This window comes from Ipomoea triloba, chromosome 11 (genome assembly GCF_003576645.1).
Source record: "Ipomoea triloba cultivar NCNSP0323 chromosome 11, ASM357664v1".
NCBI classification, from domain to species: domain Eukaryota; kingdom Viridiplantae; phylum Streptophyta; class Magnoliopsida; order Solanales; family Convolvulaceae; genus Ipomoea; species Ipomoea triloba.
Window position 1 is genome coordinate 14,869,538 of NC_044926.1, and position 13,993 is coordinate 14,883,530.

A 13,993-nucleotide genomic window follows, 5' to 3' on the forward strand; every position below is an offset into this window, starting at 1 on the left:
GATTTTGAGGATGTCCAGATTGATTTCGTCAGTTCCAGACACCTTGCCGAGCACGAATTTCATGATTAGGTCGGCAGCAAGAACAAACCTCTCCTTTAGGTGAAACTTGCGGAGGGCAGAGGATGCTCTTGTCGGAGCAGACTCCAGTCGGATTTTATCCCAAAAAGCTTGCTTGTCCAAGTCGTAATCCGAGAGGTGCTGGACTGCTTCCTCCGACGTCGCGAAGTCGAATGCCGCTCTGAGGTCACCAACAGAGGTCGTGATATGGAACTCATTGAACCGACTCTCTATTTTGCCCTTCGTGACCTTGGCATTCGCGAACCATTCAGTGAAGTCGAGTTCATGAATGGTTTGGTAGTCGTGTGTCATGTATTTCATTAGTCCTGCCTTCTCAAACTTTTTCAGGACTTTCTCCGCCATCTTTGGATTTGACGAGTGGGTGATGAAGCCGTTTTTGTCAAGGATACTTCCCGCCTTGACTTGTTTGATCTGAGTGCGAATGTGTCGCAACTCCCTCTGATATGCGTCGGAAGATGAGGTTGATGTGGAGGATTCGGACGCCATAGTTGAAAGATTTGAGGTTTTGGAGGGAATGTGTACAGTGTTTAGGATTTGGGGGTTTTGGGTATTCGGTTTGAGCTTGAATCCGGGTAAGGAAGAAGAATTTGGCTTTTATATCATGTGGATTCGGGTTGGATATATGGGTAGGGTTAAGAGCTTGCCCGGAAAAGGGATCCCGGTTAATTTAAAAGAATTTAAAGGTCAGAAATACCCTTTATAACGGTTATGTATGTAAGATATGGTAAGGGTATTTTGGTAAGATATAATACGGTTTTGGATAGTGGGATATAAAGAGATGATATTTATATAAGCATGCTCCCACTTATCAAGATAATGCCTTTAAGAGCGGAAAACCGTCAGTAACCGAAGACCATGTGGCTAACATTAACGCCCAAAGTTAGCCATTCCACATATATCCATTGAGCTCATTAGTTTTACCTCTCGAAGGTAAACTCTCGACTTTGCTAGTTTAAGGATCTTCCCCCTGAGTGATTGATCCCTAAACCTCCTTATTCCTCCATCTAAGCATTCCTGTGGTTAAGGATCTTCCCCCTGAGTGATTGATCCCTAAACCTCCTTATTCCTCCATCTAAGCATTCCTGTGGTTAAGGATCTTCCTCCTGAGTGATCGATCCCTAACCCTCCTTATTCCCCCATTTAGAGATACGTAGATAGTCAGTTTAATATCTTTCGAAGTGATCTCTCGAACTACCCTTCTTCGAGACATAACACAAAAAGGCAAACTGAACATGTACCTCTCGAACTACCTTTCGAACACAGATTGCGATACGGAGACAAGATTGATTCATCAAAAGATATCACTTGGAACATTTCCTTAAGTTCATTTAGTGATTTTCGAAAACATTACATATGAATCAATATCCTATTAGATTCCATAGAAACTTTTGTTTGGCCTTGGGCAACCTAATAGGAATCTATCGTTAGAACAGGAACTAGCCATCTAAAGTCCTATTTCTCCTAATAACAGAACTAGAGGTGGCTACTCCCCTTCTTGTTCTTCTCTCCGCTGCTGCCTTCCTCACAGGCTTCATCTCCCTTTCCCTTGGTTCTCCATTTGGTTGAGGGAGGTCCTTTTTCAGAATGTGCAGCGGTAGGAGTCCCACTTGTGCAAGACTCTTCTCCTGACTCCAGTATCCCATCGTTGTGGATCTCCTCGCATTTGGGGATCCATTCACCTTGGATGGGAATATGATGCTTGCTTGGATTATCAGGAAGCTCCGTAATCTGTTCACCCTTCGTTGATTCTGGATAGTTCTCTCCTTGAAAGTCTTTGGACTTCGTTGCTGATTTTCTCCCTCTATACCAGAACGGTACATCGTCNGGTGGCTACTCCCCTTCTTGTTCTTCTCTCCGCTGCTGCCTTCCTCACAGGCTTCATCTCCCTTTCCCTTGGTTCTCCATTTGGTTGAGGGAGGTCCTTTTTCAGAATGTGCAGCGGTAGGAGTCCCACTTGTGCAAGACTCTTCTCCTGACTCCAGTATCCCATCGTTGTGGATCTCCTCGCATTTGGGGATCCATTCACCTTGGATGGGAATAGGATGCTTGCTTGGATTATCAGGAAGCTCCGCAATCTGTTCACCCTTCGTTGATTCTGGATAGTTTTCTCCTTGAAAGTCTTTGGACTTCGTTGCTGATTTTCTCCCTCTATACCAGAACGGTACATCGTCTTTTCCTTTCTTCTTCTCCATGAAGANGCACTTGTGTTGTCACACATGATCTTAACCTCTTTACATTCAACACCATAATCCAGTAGTTGTTGCTTCATCCATAAAACCTGAGCACAGCAACTTCCAGCTACTACATATTCTGCCTCAGCGGTGCTTGTAGCTATCGAATGCTGTTTCTTGCTAAACCATGAGACAAGTCTTCCACCTAGAAACTGACATGTCCCTGATGTGCTCTTTCGATCTATTTTACAACCGGCAAAGTCCGCATCTGAATAACCCTAAGATCCACCTCTCGAATACCAAAGTCTAACACTTTGCGTACCTTTGAGATATCTAAGGATCTTTTTAGATGCATTTAAGTGACTTTCCTTAGGACTTGCCTGAAATCTAGCACATACACCTACTGCAAAGGATATATCTGGTCTACTAGCAGTTAAATAAAGAAGAGATCCGATGATACCTCGATATGTAGTTTGATCGACCTCTCGACCTTCACTGTCGACATCGATACGTAGAGAGGTTCCCATGGGTACTTTGACTGAGGATTTCCCTTCTATGTTGTATTTTCTGAGCAGATCCTTGGTGTATTTCTCCTGATTGATGAAGATGCCTTCCTTAAGCTGTCTCACTTGTAATCCAAGGAAGTAGTTTAGTTCTCCCATCATGCTCATCTCGAACTTCCCTTTCATCAACCTGGAGAACTTCTCGCACAAGTCTGGATTGGTGCTTCCAAAAATGATATCGTCCACATAGATTTGCACCAATAAGATGTGATCCTCATCCTTAATTCTAAACAATGTTTTGTCCACTAGGCCTTTGGTGAACCCACACTGAAGTAGAAAAGAGGATAAGGTGTCATACCAAGCTCTCGGAGCTTGTTTTAAGCCGTAAAGTGCCTTCTTCAACTTGTATACTTTGTCAGCTCCCACATCCTTCAAGAAACCCGGAGGTTGTTCAACGTACACCTCTTCTTCGAGAAGTCCGTTCAGAAAAGCGCTCTTGACATCCATTTGATATACTTTAAAGTCTTTGAAGGCGGCATATGCGAGAAAGATGCGTATTGCTTCGAGACGTGCCACTGGAGCGAAGGTTTCATCAAAATCTATTCCTTCCTCCTGACAATAGCCTTTGGCAACAAGTCTGGCCTTGTTCCTAACAATAACTCCATCCTCATTCATCTTGTTTCTGAAAACCCACTTTGTACCAATGACATTCTGATGATGAGGTCTCGGAACTAGTTCCCAAACATCGTTCCGTTCAAACTGATGAAGTTCCTCTTGCATGGCTTGTACCCAATCTGGATCACATAGAGCCTCATCGATCACCTTAGGCTCAATTTGAGATAGAAAGCAAGCAAACATGCTTTCTCTGTATGCTGATCTGGTCCGAACTCTGTCACATACATCTCCAATCACTTGATCAGCAGGGTGACTTCTCAGTCATCTTAGGTCGTGTTGTGGCTCCTCAGTTGACACTTCCGTTGAAGGTTGAGATGTGGGTTAAGCATCTATGATCTGGATCGGATCAACTGAGTCAGGAGCTTTCTTCTTGGTAGGCTCTTCATCATCTGATTCTGACGGGAGTTCCGCTACGTCTCGAACTATCGGTTTCTTCCCATCGAGAGGTGAGTCTAATCTCTCGATTGACTCCGACTGAGCTTCCTCAGCTGCTTCCATTGACTTTGATGGTTGATCTGTTGATGCTCTATCATCAAAAGAGACATGTATGGATTCTTCAACCACCAACCTTCGCTTGTTGAAGACTCTGAAAGCTTTACTGGTTGATGAGTATCCCAGAAATACTCCATCATCTGTCTTTTCATCAAAAGTTTTAGCTGAGTCTTCCCATTGTTGTGGACATAGCATTTGCACCCGAATGTGTGGAAGTAGCTTACATTCGGTTTCCTTCCATTCCACAACTCATATGGAGTCTTTCCAACTCCTTTCACGATCAAGGACCGATTTTGGGTATAGCACGCTGTGTTGATTGCTTCTGCCCAAAATCCTTGAGATATGTTAGCTTGCGAGAGCATGGTCCTTGCGGCTTCCTTGAGAGTTCTGTTCCTTCTTTCAGCAACTCCGTTCTGTTGAGGCGTTCGAGCAGCTGACAACTGATGATGAATACCGTTTTCGTTGCAGTAGCTCTCGATAACTTGATTAACGAACTCTCCACCTTGATCTGACCGAATCTTTAATATCGATACATCCTTTTCAACTTGAACTTGCTTCAAAAGATTTGGTAGGGCAACTTTTGTCTCGCTTTTCTTGGTTAAGAACACGGTCCAGGTGAATCTTGTGTAGTCATCTACTACCACAAGAGTGTACTTTCTTCCTCTCATGCTGGGTGGGTCTACTGGGCCAAATAAGTCCATATGGAGAAGACTTAGTGGTCTAGTAGATGATGTCTCGGCTTTGGTTTTGAAAGAGGATTTGGTCTGTTTACAACGTTGACATGCCTCACAAATCTTGTCTTTTCGAAACGTAACTTTGGGCAGTCCTTCCACAAGGTTCCTCTTAGTAAGCTTGTTGATAGTTTTGAAGTTCAGATGGCTAAGCTTACTGTGCCAATCCCAGCATAAGTCTTCCTTGCTCCTTGCCAGCATACATAGGGATGGTTTGGCAGATCTCCAATCCACTATGTACATGTTTCCTTTCCTTGCTGCTTCCAGGACGACTTCGAGAGATTCCTCTTGTATGATTTGGCACTTGCCTTTGGTGAAGATTACTCTGTAGCCCTTGTCACAGAACTGGCTTGTGCTAAGGAGGTTGAATTTGAGCCCCTCAACGTAGGATACCCCCTTGATCACCAATTCATTCTTATGAATTTCACCAACAGCCTTTGTGCGACCTTTCTTCTCGTTGTCTCCAAATGTCACCAGGGGACCTTCGATAGGATGGATGTTCTCTAGCAGTGTTAAGTTTCCCGTCATATGTCTCGAACATCCACTGTCAATGAACCATGTGTCCCTGGTGTCCTGCAAGCGGATCAAGCAGATTTAGGTACCCAAACTTTGGGTCCTGGTTGGTTAGTAAGTTTAGGCATCCATTTATACCTTGGACCCATTACTCCAGGCCTAGGTGCAATGTAGCCATTATACGTTTGATAATCATAAGGAATGCTAGCAAAGGTTTTGGGCCTCTTTGGTGCATAAATCAACTTAGGTATAGACTTTTCGATCGGCTTATGCACCATGCCTTTCATACGCTGTTTGGTCATGTGAAATTGCTGGAAGTGAGGTTTCTTCCAGAAATTATGATTCGATGACCAATTCTCACTAGATGGATAGAGTCTGCCTTTCTCCATCCGTGAGTTCCTAACTTTGTGGATCTCAAACCTTCCATATTTGCCTTGAAGCGCATTATATGGAATGTAGTTCCTTTTGTACTTGGAATGGCCTTGCGAGAGATAGCAAGGTGATCTCTCGATATTGTTTACCCGGCCATTCTTCGTAGCTTTCCTATACTTTCCATTGCTGGTGTATAGGGATGGTTTATGAATAGCTACTCTGGTCTTTTCTGTTGGTCTTTTATGACCTTTGTTTGGTTTGGGTTGAGATCCTCCATTATTTGAAGTTCTCAAACCATTGGTCTGTTTATCTCTCGAGAGACAGTCTTGACGGAACCCTAGACCGGTTCTATCACTAGTAGGTCTGTGATCATTTACCATTTTCTCCATAACTTTGGAGGAATTCGTGTATGATGCTATGACCTTTCTAAGATTAAGCTCTCTGGTCTCTCGAGCTTTGCACTCTTCAGCCAGTAGGATTACTTTGGCTTCTAACTCACTTACTTTGAGAGTTAGCTCAGAATTCTCTTTCGAGACATTCTTAAGCATATCTCTTTTAGTAGTTAGCTTGCTGTTTTCTTCCCGGATTTTGGCATGAGTGCTGTTAGCGATACCGAGATCCCTTTTTAAGTGTTTCAAGCATCTCAAAGGGATCTTCATCGCTTCCGAACGAAGAACAACGAGAGGTAGAAGTAGAGCAGCGAGATGTGGAAGTAGAGGTTACCTCATTGTCAATGGCCATTAGACATTGATCCTCTTCTTCCTCGGTGTATAAGCAGATGAGTCCCCTCTCATCTTCTGAGCTGTTGCTGCCTTCACTGGAGCTCGATGTCTCGGACTCCTCGATTGCTCTCTCGAGTTCCTCAGCAACAAGCGCCTTTCTGCGCAGATGTTTCCTTGAATCTCCCTTGAAGCCACTTTGTGCTGGCTTTTCTTTGGATTCCTCCTTTCTCCTGGAGTCCCTGCCTTCTTGGCCTTGATACTTACTTACCATAGGGTAAGGGCACTCGGCTTTGAAGTGTCCTGGTCTCCTGCAGTTGTAGCAGAGACCCTGATTTTCCTCCTCTATCCTTCTGGATGAATGTTTCTCATTGTTCCTTCTTGAGGAGGAAGGTGAACTTGTGTTGCTCTCCGTTGACTTCCTCATGAATTTCCTGAATTTCCTCATGAAGAGAGCAAACTGTTCGTCAGATAACATACTAGTGGGATTAGGATCTGACCTTGAAGAGGTGGATGGTTGATCAGCAACCAGTGCCACATTCCGTCTGTCCACCACGTCCTCATCTCTCGGAAGCATCTCAAATTCGAAGGCTTTGAGATCTCTGAAAAGTTGGTCGGTTGTGGTGTTCTTCAAATCCCTGTGATCACGCATTGTGATCACCTTCATTTCCCACTCCTTGGTAAGGCCTCGTAAGACCTTCAGGTTTAGCTCCTTTTGTGGAATCTCCTTCTCGAGATCACTGATCTTGATTGATAGCTTCATGAACCGAGATTCCATGCTGTCGATGCTCTCCCCTGGCTTCATCTTGAAGTCCTCGAACTTCTTCATGGCCACGGTGAGCTTGTTCTCCTTTTCCTGTTCGTCACCTTCACCAATTAACATCAAAGTATCCCATACCTCTTTTGCCGTTTTGCACTTTCTCACTTTTGGGAAGATGGTTTCGTCTATAGCTCTGAAGAGAATGTCCTTGGCAATATTGTCCAGGTTGTTTCTCTTCCTATCATCACTTGTCCATTCTTCCCTAGGTTTTGGGATGTACTTTTGTGTGTCTTGGGTTTGAGCTGCAGCAGTATTGACCATTAAGATTTTGACTGGTCCAGAAGTTATAACCTCGGCCATCTCATCATGGAGGGCTGATAGATACGCAAGCATGCGTGTTTTCCAGTCATCGAACCTGCTAAGATCAAAAAGAAGATGTCTCGACAACATGCTATCCATTTTAAAAATTATCTCATGCTTTGAAAGATTTTTAAAGGGTTTTTCAAAGAAGGATCTCTAGGCAATATAAACAAAGGTTTATATCGATCAGAGAACTTGCTCTGATACCAATTGTTGGTCCCAAGGGGATGGGGTACAAGTCTAGAGGGGGGGGNCCCCCCCCCCTCTAGACTTGTACCCCATCCCCTTGGGACCAACAAGTATTAGTTTAGTTACCAAAAATAATATTCAAAAAAGAAAAAGAAAAATTCCCCTTAGTGGATAAAACATAACAATTATCAGTGAATCTTTTACCTTCCATGATCATCTTGTTCTGCTGGTCTTTGACAATATATCGGTCTTTTGTAAATCCCACATTGAGTTTTTGATCACACAGTTGACTGATGCTTATCAAAGTTGCTTTAAGACCACGTACAAGCAGCACCTTATTCAGAGAGGGTAGACCTGCTACGTTAAGAATTCCAATTCCTTTAATATCACCTTTTATTCCATCACCAAAAGTCACCTGTCCTGTATAAGGAATTATATCTTTCAAATATTTCTTGTTTCCAGTCATATGGCGTGAGCATCCACTGTCAAAGTACCACTTTGCCTGATCTTTTCCTTGTTAAACAGAGTAACATATTATATCTGACTTTCTTACCCATATTTGCCTTCCAACAGGGGTAATCCATTTCTTTTGGAATTTATCAAGTCTTTGATCACTATAAATCCTATAACATTCAGGTCTTATGTGCCCTTATGTATTATAGTAGTGACATACAGGTGTGTACTTTCTTTGAGTCCCCTGCTTAAATTTTATATTTGTCCCATGTCCTACACTAGTTGGAACAAATGCAGTAATCTGTGAATTATAAGAGTTATGAGAATAGCCCAAACCATTTCGTATGTTGGGTGATCTTCTGGCATCAAGTATTTGATTTAGATTCGCTGTTGTGCTCATCATCTTGATTTGCTTTTTGAGAGTTTCCAGTTCTGTAGATAACTGTAGTACTTGGGAATGAGACACGGCTAGTTCAGAGTCTTTGTCAGAAACTAGTTTTCTTAGAATTCAAGATTCTTTTCTAGAACTCCGTTCTTGGCAGTAGCAGTGATGTGTGATTTCAGCAAGATGTCCCATTTTTTGTACAGTTGTACATATGATTGTTCAAGTTCTTCATAAAGTAATTTTTCAACTTCATCATGATCTGAATCATTTTCTAGTTCAGGATGAGGTTCAGATAGAGCTACTGTAAATGCAACAAAATTTCCTGAGATTTCTTCATTGTCCTCTTGCGCCTCCTCTGAGCATTCTTTGTCACTCCAGGTTGTTGCCTTTATGGATTTCTTTCTCTTAAGATATGTTTCACATTCAACATGAATGTGACCAAAGCCCTCACATTCAGTTATTCTTGTTCTTATTTTCAGATGCTTGCCATTGATTGGAATGCGATTGATTACTCGTCTGACCTGATTGACTAGATTGACAAGAATTTCTTGTGTAATTTGAGTTTGTTGGCTTGCCTCTTGATTTAAATGATGATGATGATGATGATGAGGATGAACTGTTCGATCGATTTGACTGAGATTTACCTCCTTTGTTTTTTCGATTGATCTGTTTCAAAATCTTTGAGAAATTTCTGGTAATCATCACAATAGTCTCATCATCCAGATCTTCAATTTCCTCTTTTAAATCACATCGTTCAGCAATGAAGGCTACATTCTTGCCCTTTTTGTTGTTGTTTTCTTGAATAGCAGTAACTTTCATCCTGAACCGTATAGGTAGGGATCGCAGGATTTTTCTGACTAGTTTGTCTGATGAGAAGGGTTCGCCTAATACAGCAGCTTCATTCTTCAATTCTTGAACCCTAGCGTTAAATTCGACTATGGTTTGTTCGTCTTTCATACGCAATTCCTCAAATCTGGTGTGAACTTGCTTCATTTTGGTATGTTTAACGGATGAATCGCCTTCATAAAGTTTTTCCAGAATCTACCAAGCGTCTTTTGCCGAGCTGCATCTTGCGATCAATCCAAATTGGCCTTCATCAAGCGTCCCGGTGATAGTATTCAACGCCTTATTGTTGTTATCACTGTCAGTAATTTCTTTGGCAGCCCATTGATCGATCGGTGCAAGAGACTCTGTCTTATCTTCTTGTGTTCTTCTAGGATGAGTCCACCCGTGAGTTACCGCCTTCCAGACATTCACACCTTGAGCGTGAAGATAAATTCTGGTTCTGGCTTTCCAATATCCATAGTTAGTGCCTATCAACTGTGGTGGTTGAGCTTTTCCTTCCATGGTCAAATTTGTAAAAACAAAACTTCCAAGAACCGAGTAAAAACATAATATTTGGGGATCTCGTAACCAGGTGATAAGTCTTGGAACCTGCTCTGATACCAAGTGAAATTCAGACTCCTTGAGTCCAATTGATTAGTACAGGTAAGTTTTCAACTTGTGAAGGTATTTACTAGATTCATTGAAAACTATAATCTGTTTAAGAGATAGTGCAGCAGATAGTTCAATCAAATAATGCAAAAACAAAAGAACCAACGTAAAGCAGTAAAGACACAAGCAGTTGGTAACCCAGTTCGGAACCTCAGTTCCTACATCTGGGGGACTTCACTCTGGCAGCCTAACTCTCCATTGAATCAACAATATGAAATGTACCAGCAATTATAATTGTGTTTCACGCGGTGACTCTAGAACATCATCACAGCACCATTCCAGAGTTCAGCCTTGAAGAGTTTACAAGAATGTGATCTCCCGATCTTCTTGAATTGAGGCCCCCCCTGAACAGCAGCACAACTTGCTTTCCAGAGTGAGAATTTGCCCAATCATTCTCATAGAGAAATTGTATCTTGAATCAAAGGTAAGCTTTGTCAAGATCTCGCTTAAGCTCATGTAGAGTATACTCTGTGGATTGTTCCTTGTAATTCGCTCAACCACTTCAGAATAAGAGTTGGCTCTTATTTAAACTCCTTTAGAATCTTGAAGCGGTTGTAACTTCAATAACCGACTCTAAACATCTTGTATGTACTGGTTCAGATGTTTGTTCAGAGTGTCATCTTCATAGTCTTCAATGTTTTCAGGACTTTTGAATTACTTACCGTCCTATTACAGACTTTATCTAAGACTGATTGTAATTGAACTATCCTCTGAACTCTAAGTAATATTGACATGAAACTTAGTACAACTTGGGAGTCTTAGAATATTGTTTTGACATTTTTATTAATAGATTTCATTGTCAAACTCATCTAGAGTCAGCCCTAAGTTGAAGCTTGATCCTTTTGCTACCTTACTTCTGTACTACTCTCTCCTAGCAATTGTATTATCAATTTCATCAAAAGCTGAAATGAATTCCGAGTTGTTCCAAAACTCCTCATTTTGTTGAGTTAATTCAATCTCTGGGTTAGGTATTCCCAACAATTTTTGTGCAAATTCTACCATATGTTTAAAAATATCATCCTCTAGTGTATCATGTGGTGCCTCCTATGCCATTGTCATTACTTCAAGCATTGTTGCTGCTAAAAGTTTTATCTTTTCTGCAAATCTTGCATATAGTTCTTCCTCTTTTCTTTACTTTTTTTTTTTTTGCAGTACAAATGTAAATTATAGTTAATAGAAGTATGTATTAATAAAACAATCAGTCACATATAAAAATAATCTAAGTGCATAATTTCTTAGTAATACATGCACATATAATATAAATTAGTTGCACATCACTCATTAATCACAGTCTAACATTATATTGATGTGGTATGTACCATTTGTGCACACAAGTGCTTTTTCTATTTACAAGGATGTATTTATTTAACTAAGTAATCTTTTTAAAGTAGTAATGTATGGAGACTAAATTCTATATGCACTATTAGAAATAGCTGCATGCACATGTAACATAATCTAATTGCATAACATAAGATTATTATTCTTTACCTGCAACCCTTCTTCATTTTCTTCTGATTTCTTGTCTTCAATGGCTTTCAGGGGTTCTTGTGGTTCATCGATGTAGCCATAGCCAAAGCCACCAAATTTATCTCATTATTTTCCCTCTGGTTCAGTAGATGTGTACTTCATCCTTTGAATGCTGGCAATTGCCTAGGTACTAACATGGTGTAAAGCACTACCCTATCAACATAAAATACATGCAAAATGTATAAAATAAATTTTAGTTTTGGTATAGTAATCCTTATAAAAATTTTTTATCATTGTTAAAGAAACTTATTGCTAAGAATATTATTGGTCCAATGATTTTTTGAGTTGTATTCTTTGTCCACGCAACCTTGCTGCTGACAAGTGTTTTAAGTACATATTCACACCAATTGAGATCACCTATCTTTGTGACATCCTCAAAGTTCTTGATCACATATGTGTTTACATAGCCATTAGGGTTGCTCTCTACAAACATTGTTGTTATGAGTATGGTAAGATGACGTTTGAACCACTGTCCTCCATCCCTGCATTCCACAATTGCTTTACATAGTTGAGTTGGTGTTATATTGGGAATTTGCCTGCCCAATTGTTGTTTCCAATCCCTCAAGTAATATAGTGTTTTCATTTCCTTTAGTTCTTTTTCAATTCTGATATTTCCATGAGGGAACCCTAGTGTTAGGGAAACATCTTTCTCTGTAATGTGTAGTTCCTTTTGTTGGTCCCGAATGAGTGGTGAAAAGTCTAGAGGGGGGGTGAATAGACTTTTCTAGCAAATTAAAAATTAATAACACTTTAACTAAAATAATTTCAAGTGAATAAATTCAACTTGAAATGCACAGCGGAATAATGTACGTAAAGTGCTATAATTAAAACTCAGTGATAGAGAGGAGATATATCACATGCAATACGATAGAAATACTTTGAATAGCTCAAATATGATATACAATAAATTTGGCTTGCATGCGGACGTAGGAGATAACAGAAATTGGTAAACCCAGATAAGAGTGAATAGTGATGAATAGTGCCTGGGTCTTGAAAATATTATGAATGCAGGAAATTAGCAAAACCAAATAAGCAAGTTGTAGAGATTAGGAATATTAAATGGGTTTCACAAATATGAATCTTGCAAATCAATGTGTGTACGTGCAAGCAGATATTATGTGTACAGAGCAAAACATATATGGGCAGTAAGTAAATGAGAGAGAGATTTTTTAAGTGGTTCGGCCAAACCTAGCCTACGTCCACTCTACTCCTTTCACTATCTTCAATCACCCAGATACAATAGTGAACACCAAGTGCCAACCCAGCACTTCTATCTACACCCAGTAGAGATTTGAGTATCTCGCACAAAGTTATACTCCTACACCAACGAGTGTCTCGCACAAAGCTACACTCCCTAGGGTTTTCACAAGCTCCTCTTGTTACTCAACCCTCTATCTACACTCAGTAGAAATTTTGATACAAGGTAGTAAAAGAAAATATTTTTCTCCAACTCTCAGGAACTAAAAATATGGATTTTTGGTTTTTCGGATTTTTCTTGCTTTGCTATTCTCAGATGTATCACACTGCTTTTCTTGCCTTTCACTTGTATATCTCCGTTTTTCTTCTTGCTCAAGTGTCTCGTATTTATAGCTGATGAAAGAATTAATCCGTTGGAAAAGATTAATTCTTTATTGTTGATGTGCTTATTGCAGTCTCCGTATTTCTTCCGCTTCCTAATATTCCTCCTGATCCTCCTTTCCCTCCTGAAATTGCTCCTTCTTCTTTTCCTTATATTCCTCCTGAAATTGCTCCTCTTCTCTTCTGGCCTTGCTCCTTCTTCTTTTCCTTATATTCCTCCTGAAATTGCTCCTCTTCTCTTCTGGCCTTAATTCCGTTGGAGAGTTGAGTTGATATAGAGTTGATATATTCCACAATGTAGTCAGATTACTTTGAGTTGAGTTGATATATTTATTCCATAGTGTTTGTAGACATATTCCATTTTGTAGTGTAGTGTTCAATCTCCAGATATTCTTCATCTGTTTGGAATTTTGTCCTTAGTGTTTGTATTATTTCCTTGTAATATTCCTTCATGAATTTTCGCATCTTCCATGTGCATTTTTGCAGTCTTCAATGTGCATTTTCATCTGAATTAATTTTTCTCAAAATAAATTCTCTTGGGATTCGAACGTAGCACCACTTAGATTATTTGCCAAGTTCAACTCCAATGCTCCGCTCAATCTTTTGTTTACTATACCTCTAAATAATATATAAGTAGTAATATTCTGAGAAGTTCTGATTTCCTAAAATTTCGTGGCTTAGGGGATTTAAACTAGAGACCCTTAACCATCTTTACAAGTCTTCTACCATCTCTACTGCTTCAACCGTTTGTTACTCCTTGTGCTCCAATTAAATTTAACCTCCATCGGATTCGAACCAAGTTCCTTCCTTCTCCAAGAATTCTTCCAAGTTGACTTTTGACTCTTTAGGTACATTAGCTTACGAAAATTTTGGGTTTCTAATTTTTCAAACTAAAATACATTTCTTGGCTCATCAAAATCTTATTACAAATATTCCTAACACCTTTTCATCTTGCACGCGTGGAGAACAACTTCGTGGGTGAAACTTGTTAAG

At 40.4% G+C, this 13,993-nt stretch overlaps 1 protein-coding gene across 1 annotated transcript in view; it reads right to left on the bottom strand.

Annotated features, from left to right (window-relative positions):
* The window catches only part of LOC115995973, a 27,202-nt gene extending 17,808 nt beyond the window's left edge, over window positions 1-9,394 (bottom strand). Inside the window, exons 1-4 of the mRNA XM_031235116.1 lie at window positions 9,046-9,394; window positions 8,545-8,930; window positions 8,237-8,317; window positions 7,768-8,065 (exon numbers count right to left, since the gene is read on the bottom strand). Coding sequence (XP_031090976.1) covers window positions 7,768-8,065; window positions 8,237-8,317; window positions 8,545-8,930; window positions 9,046-9,394 — 1,114 coding nt within the window. The remainder of the gene's footprint in view (window positions 1-7,767; window positions 8,066-8,236; window positions 8,318-8,544; window positions 8,931-9,045) is intronic.
* Window positions 9,395-13,993: the final 4,599 nt, after the last annotated feature.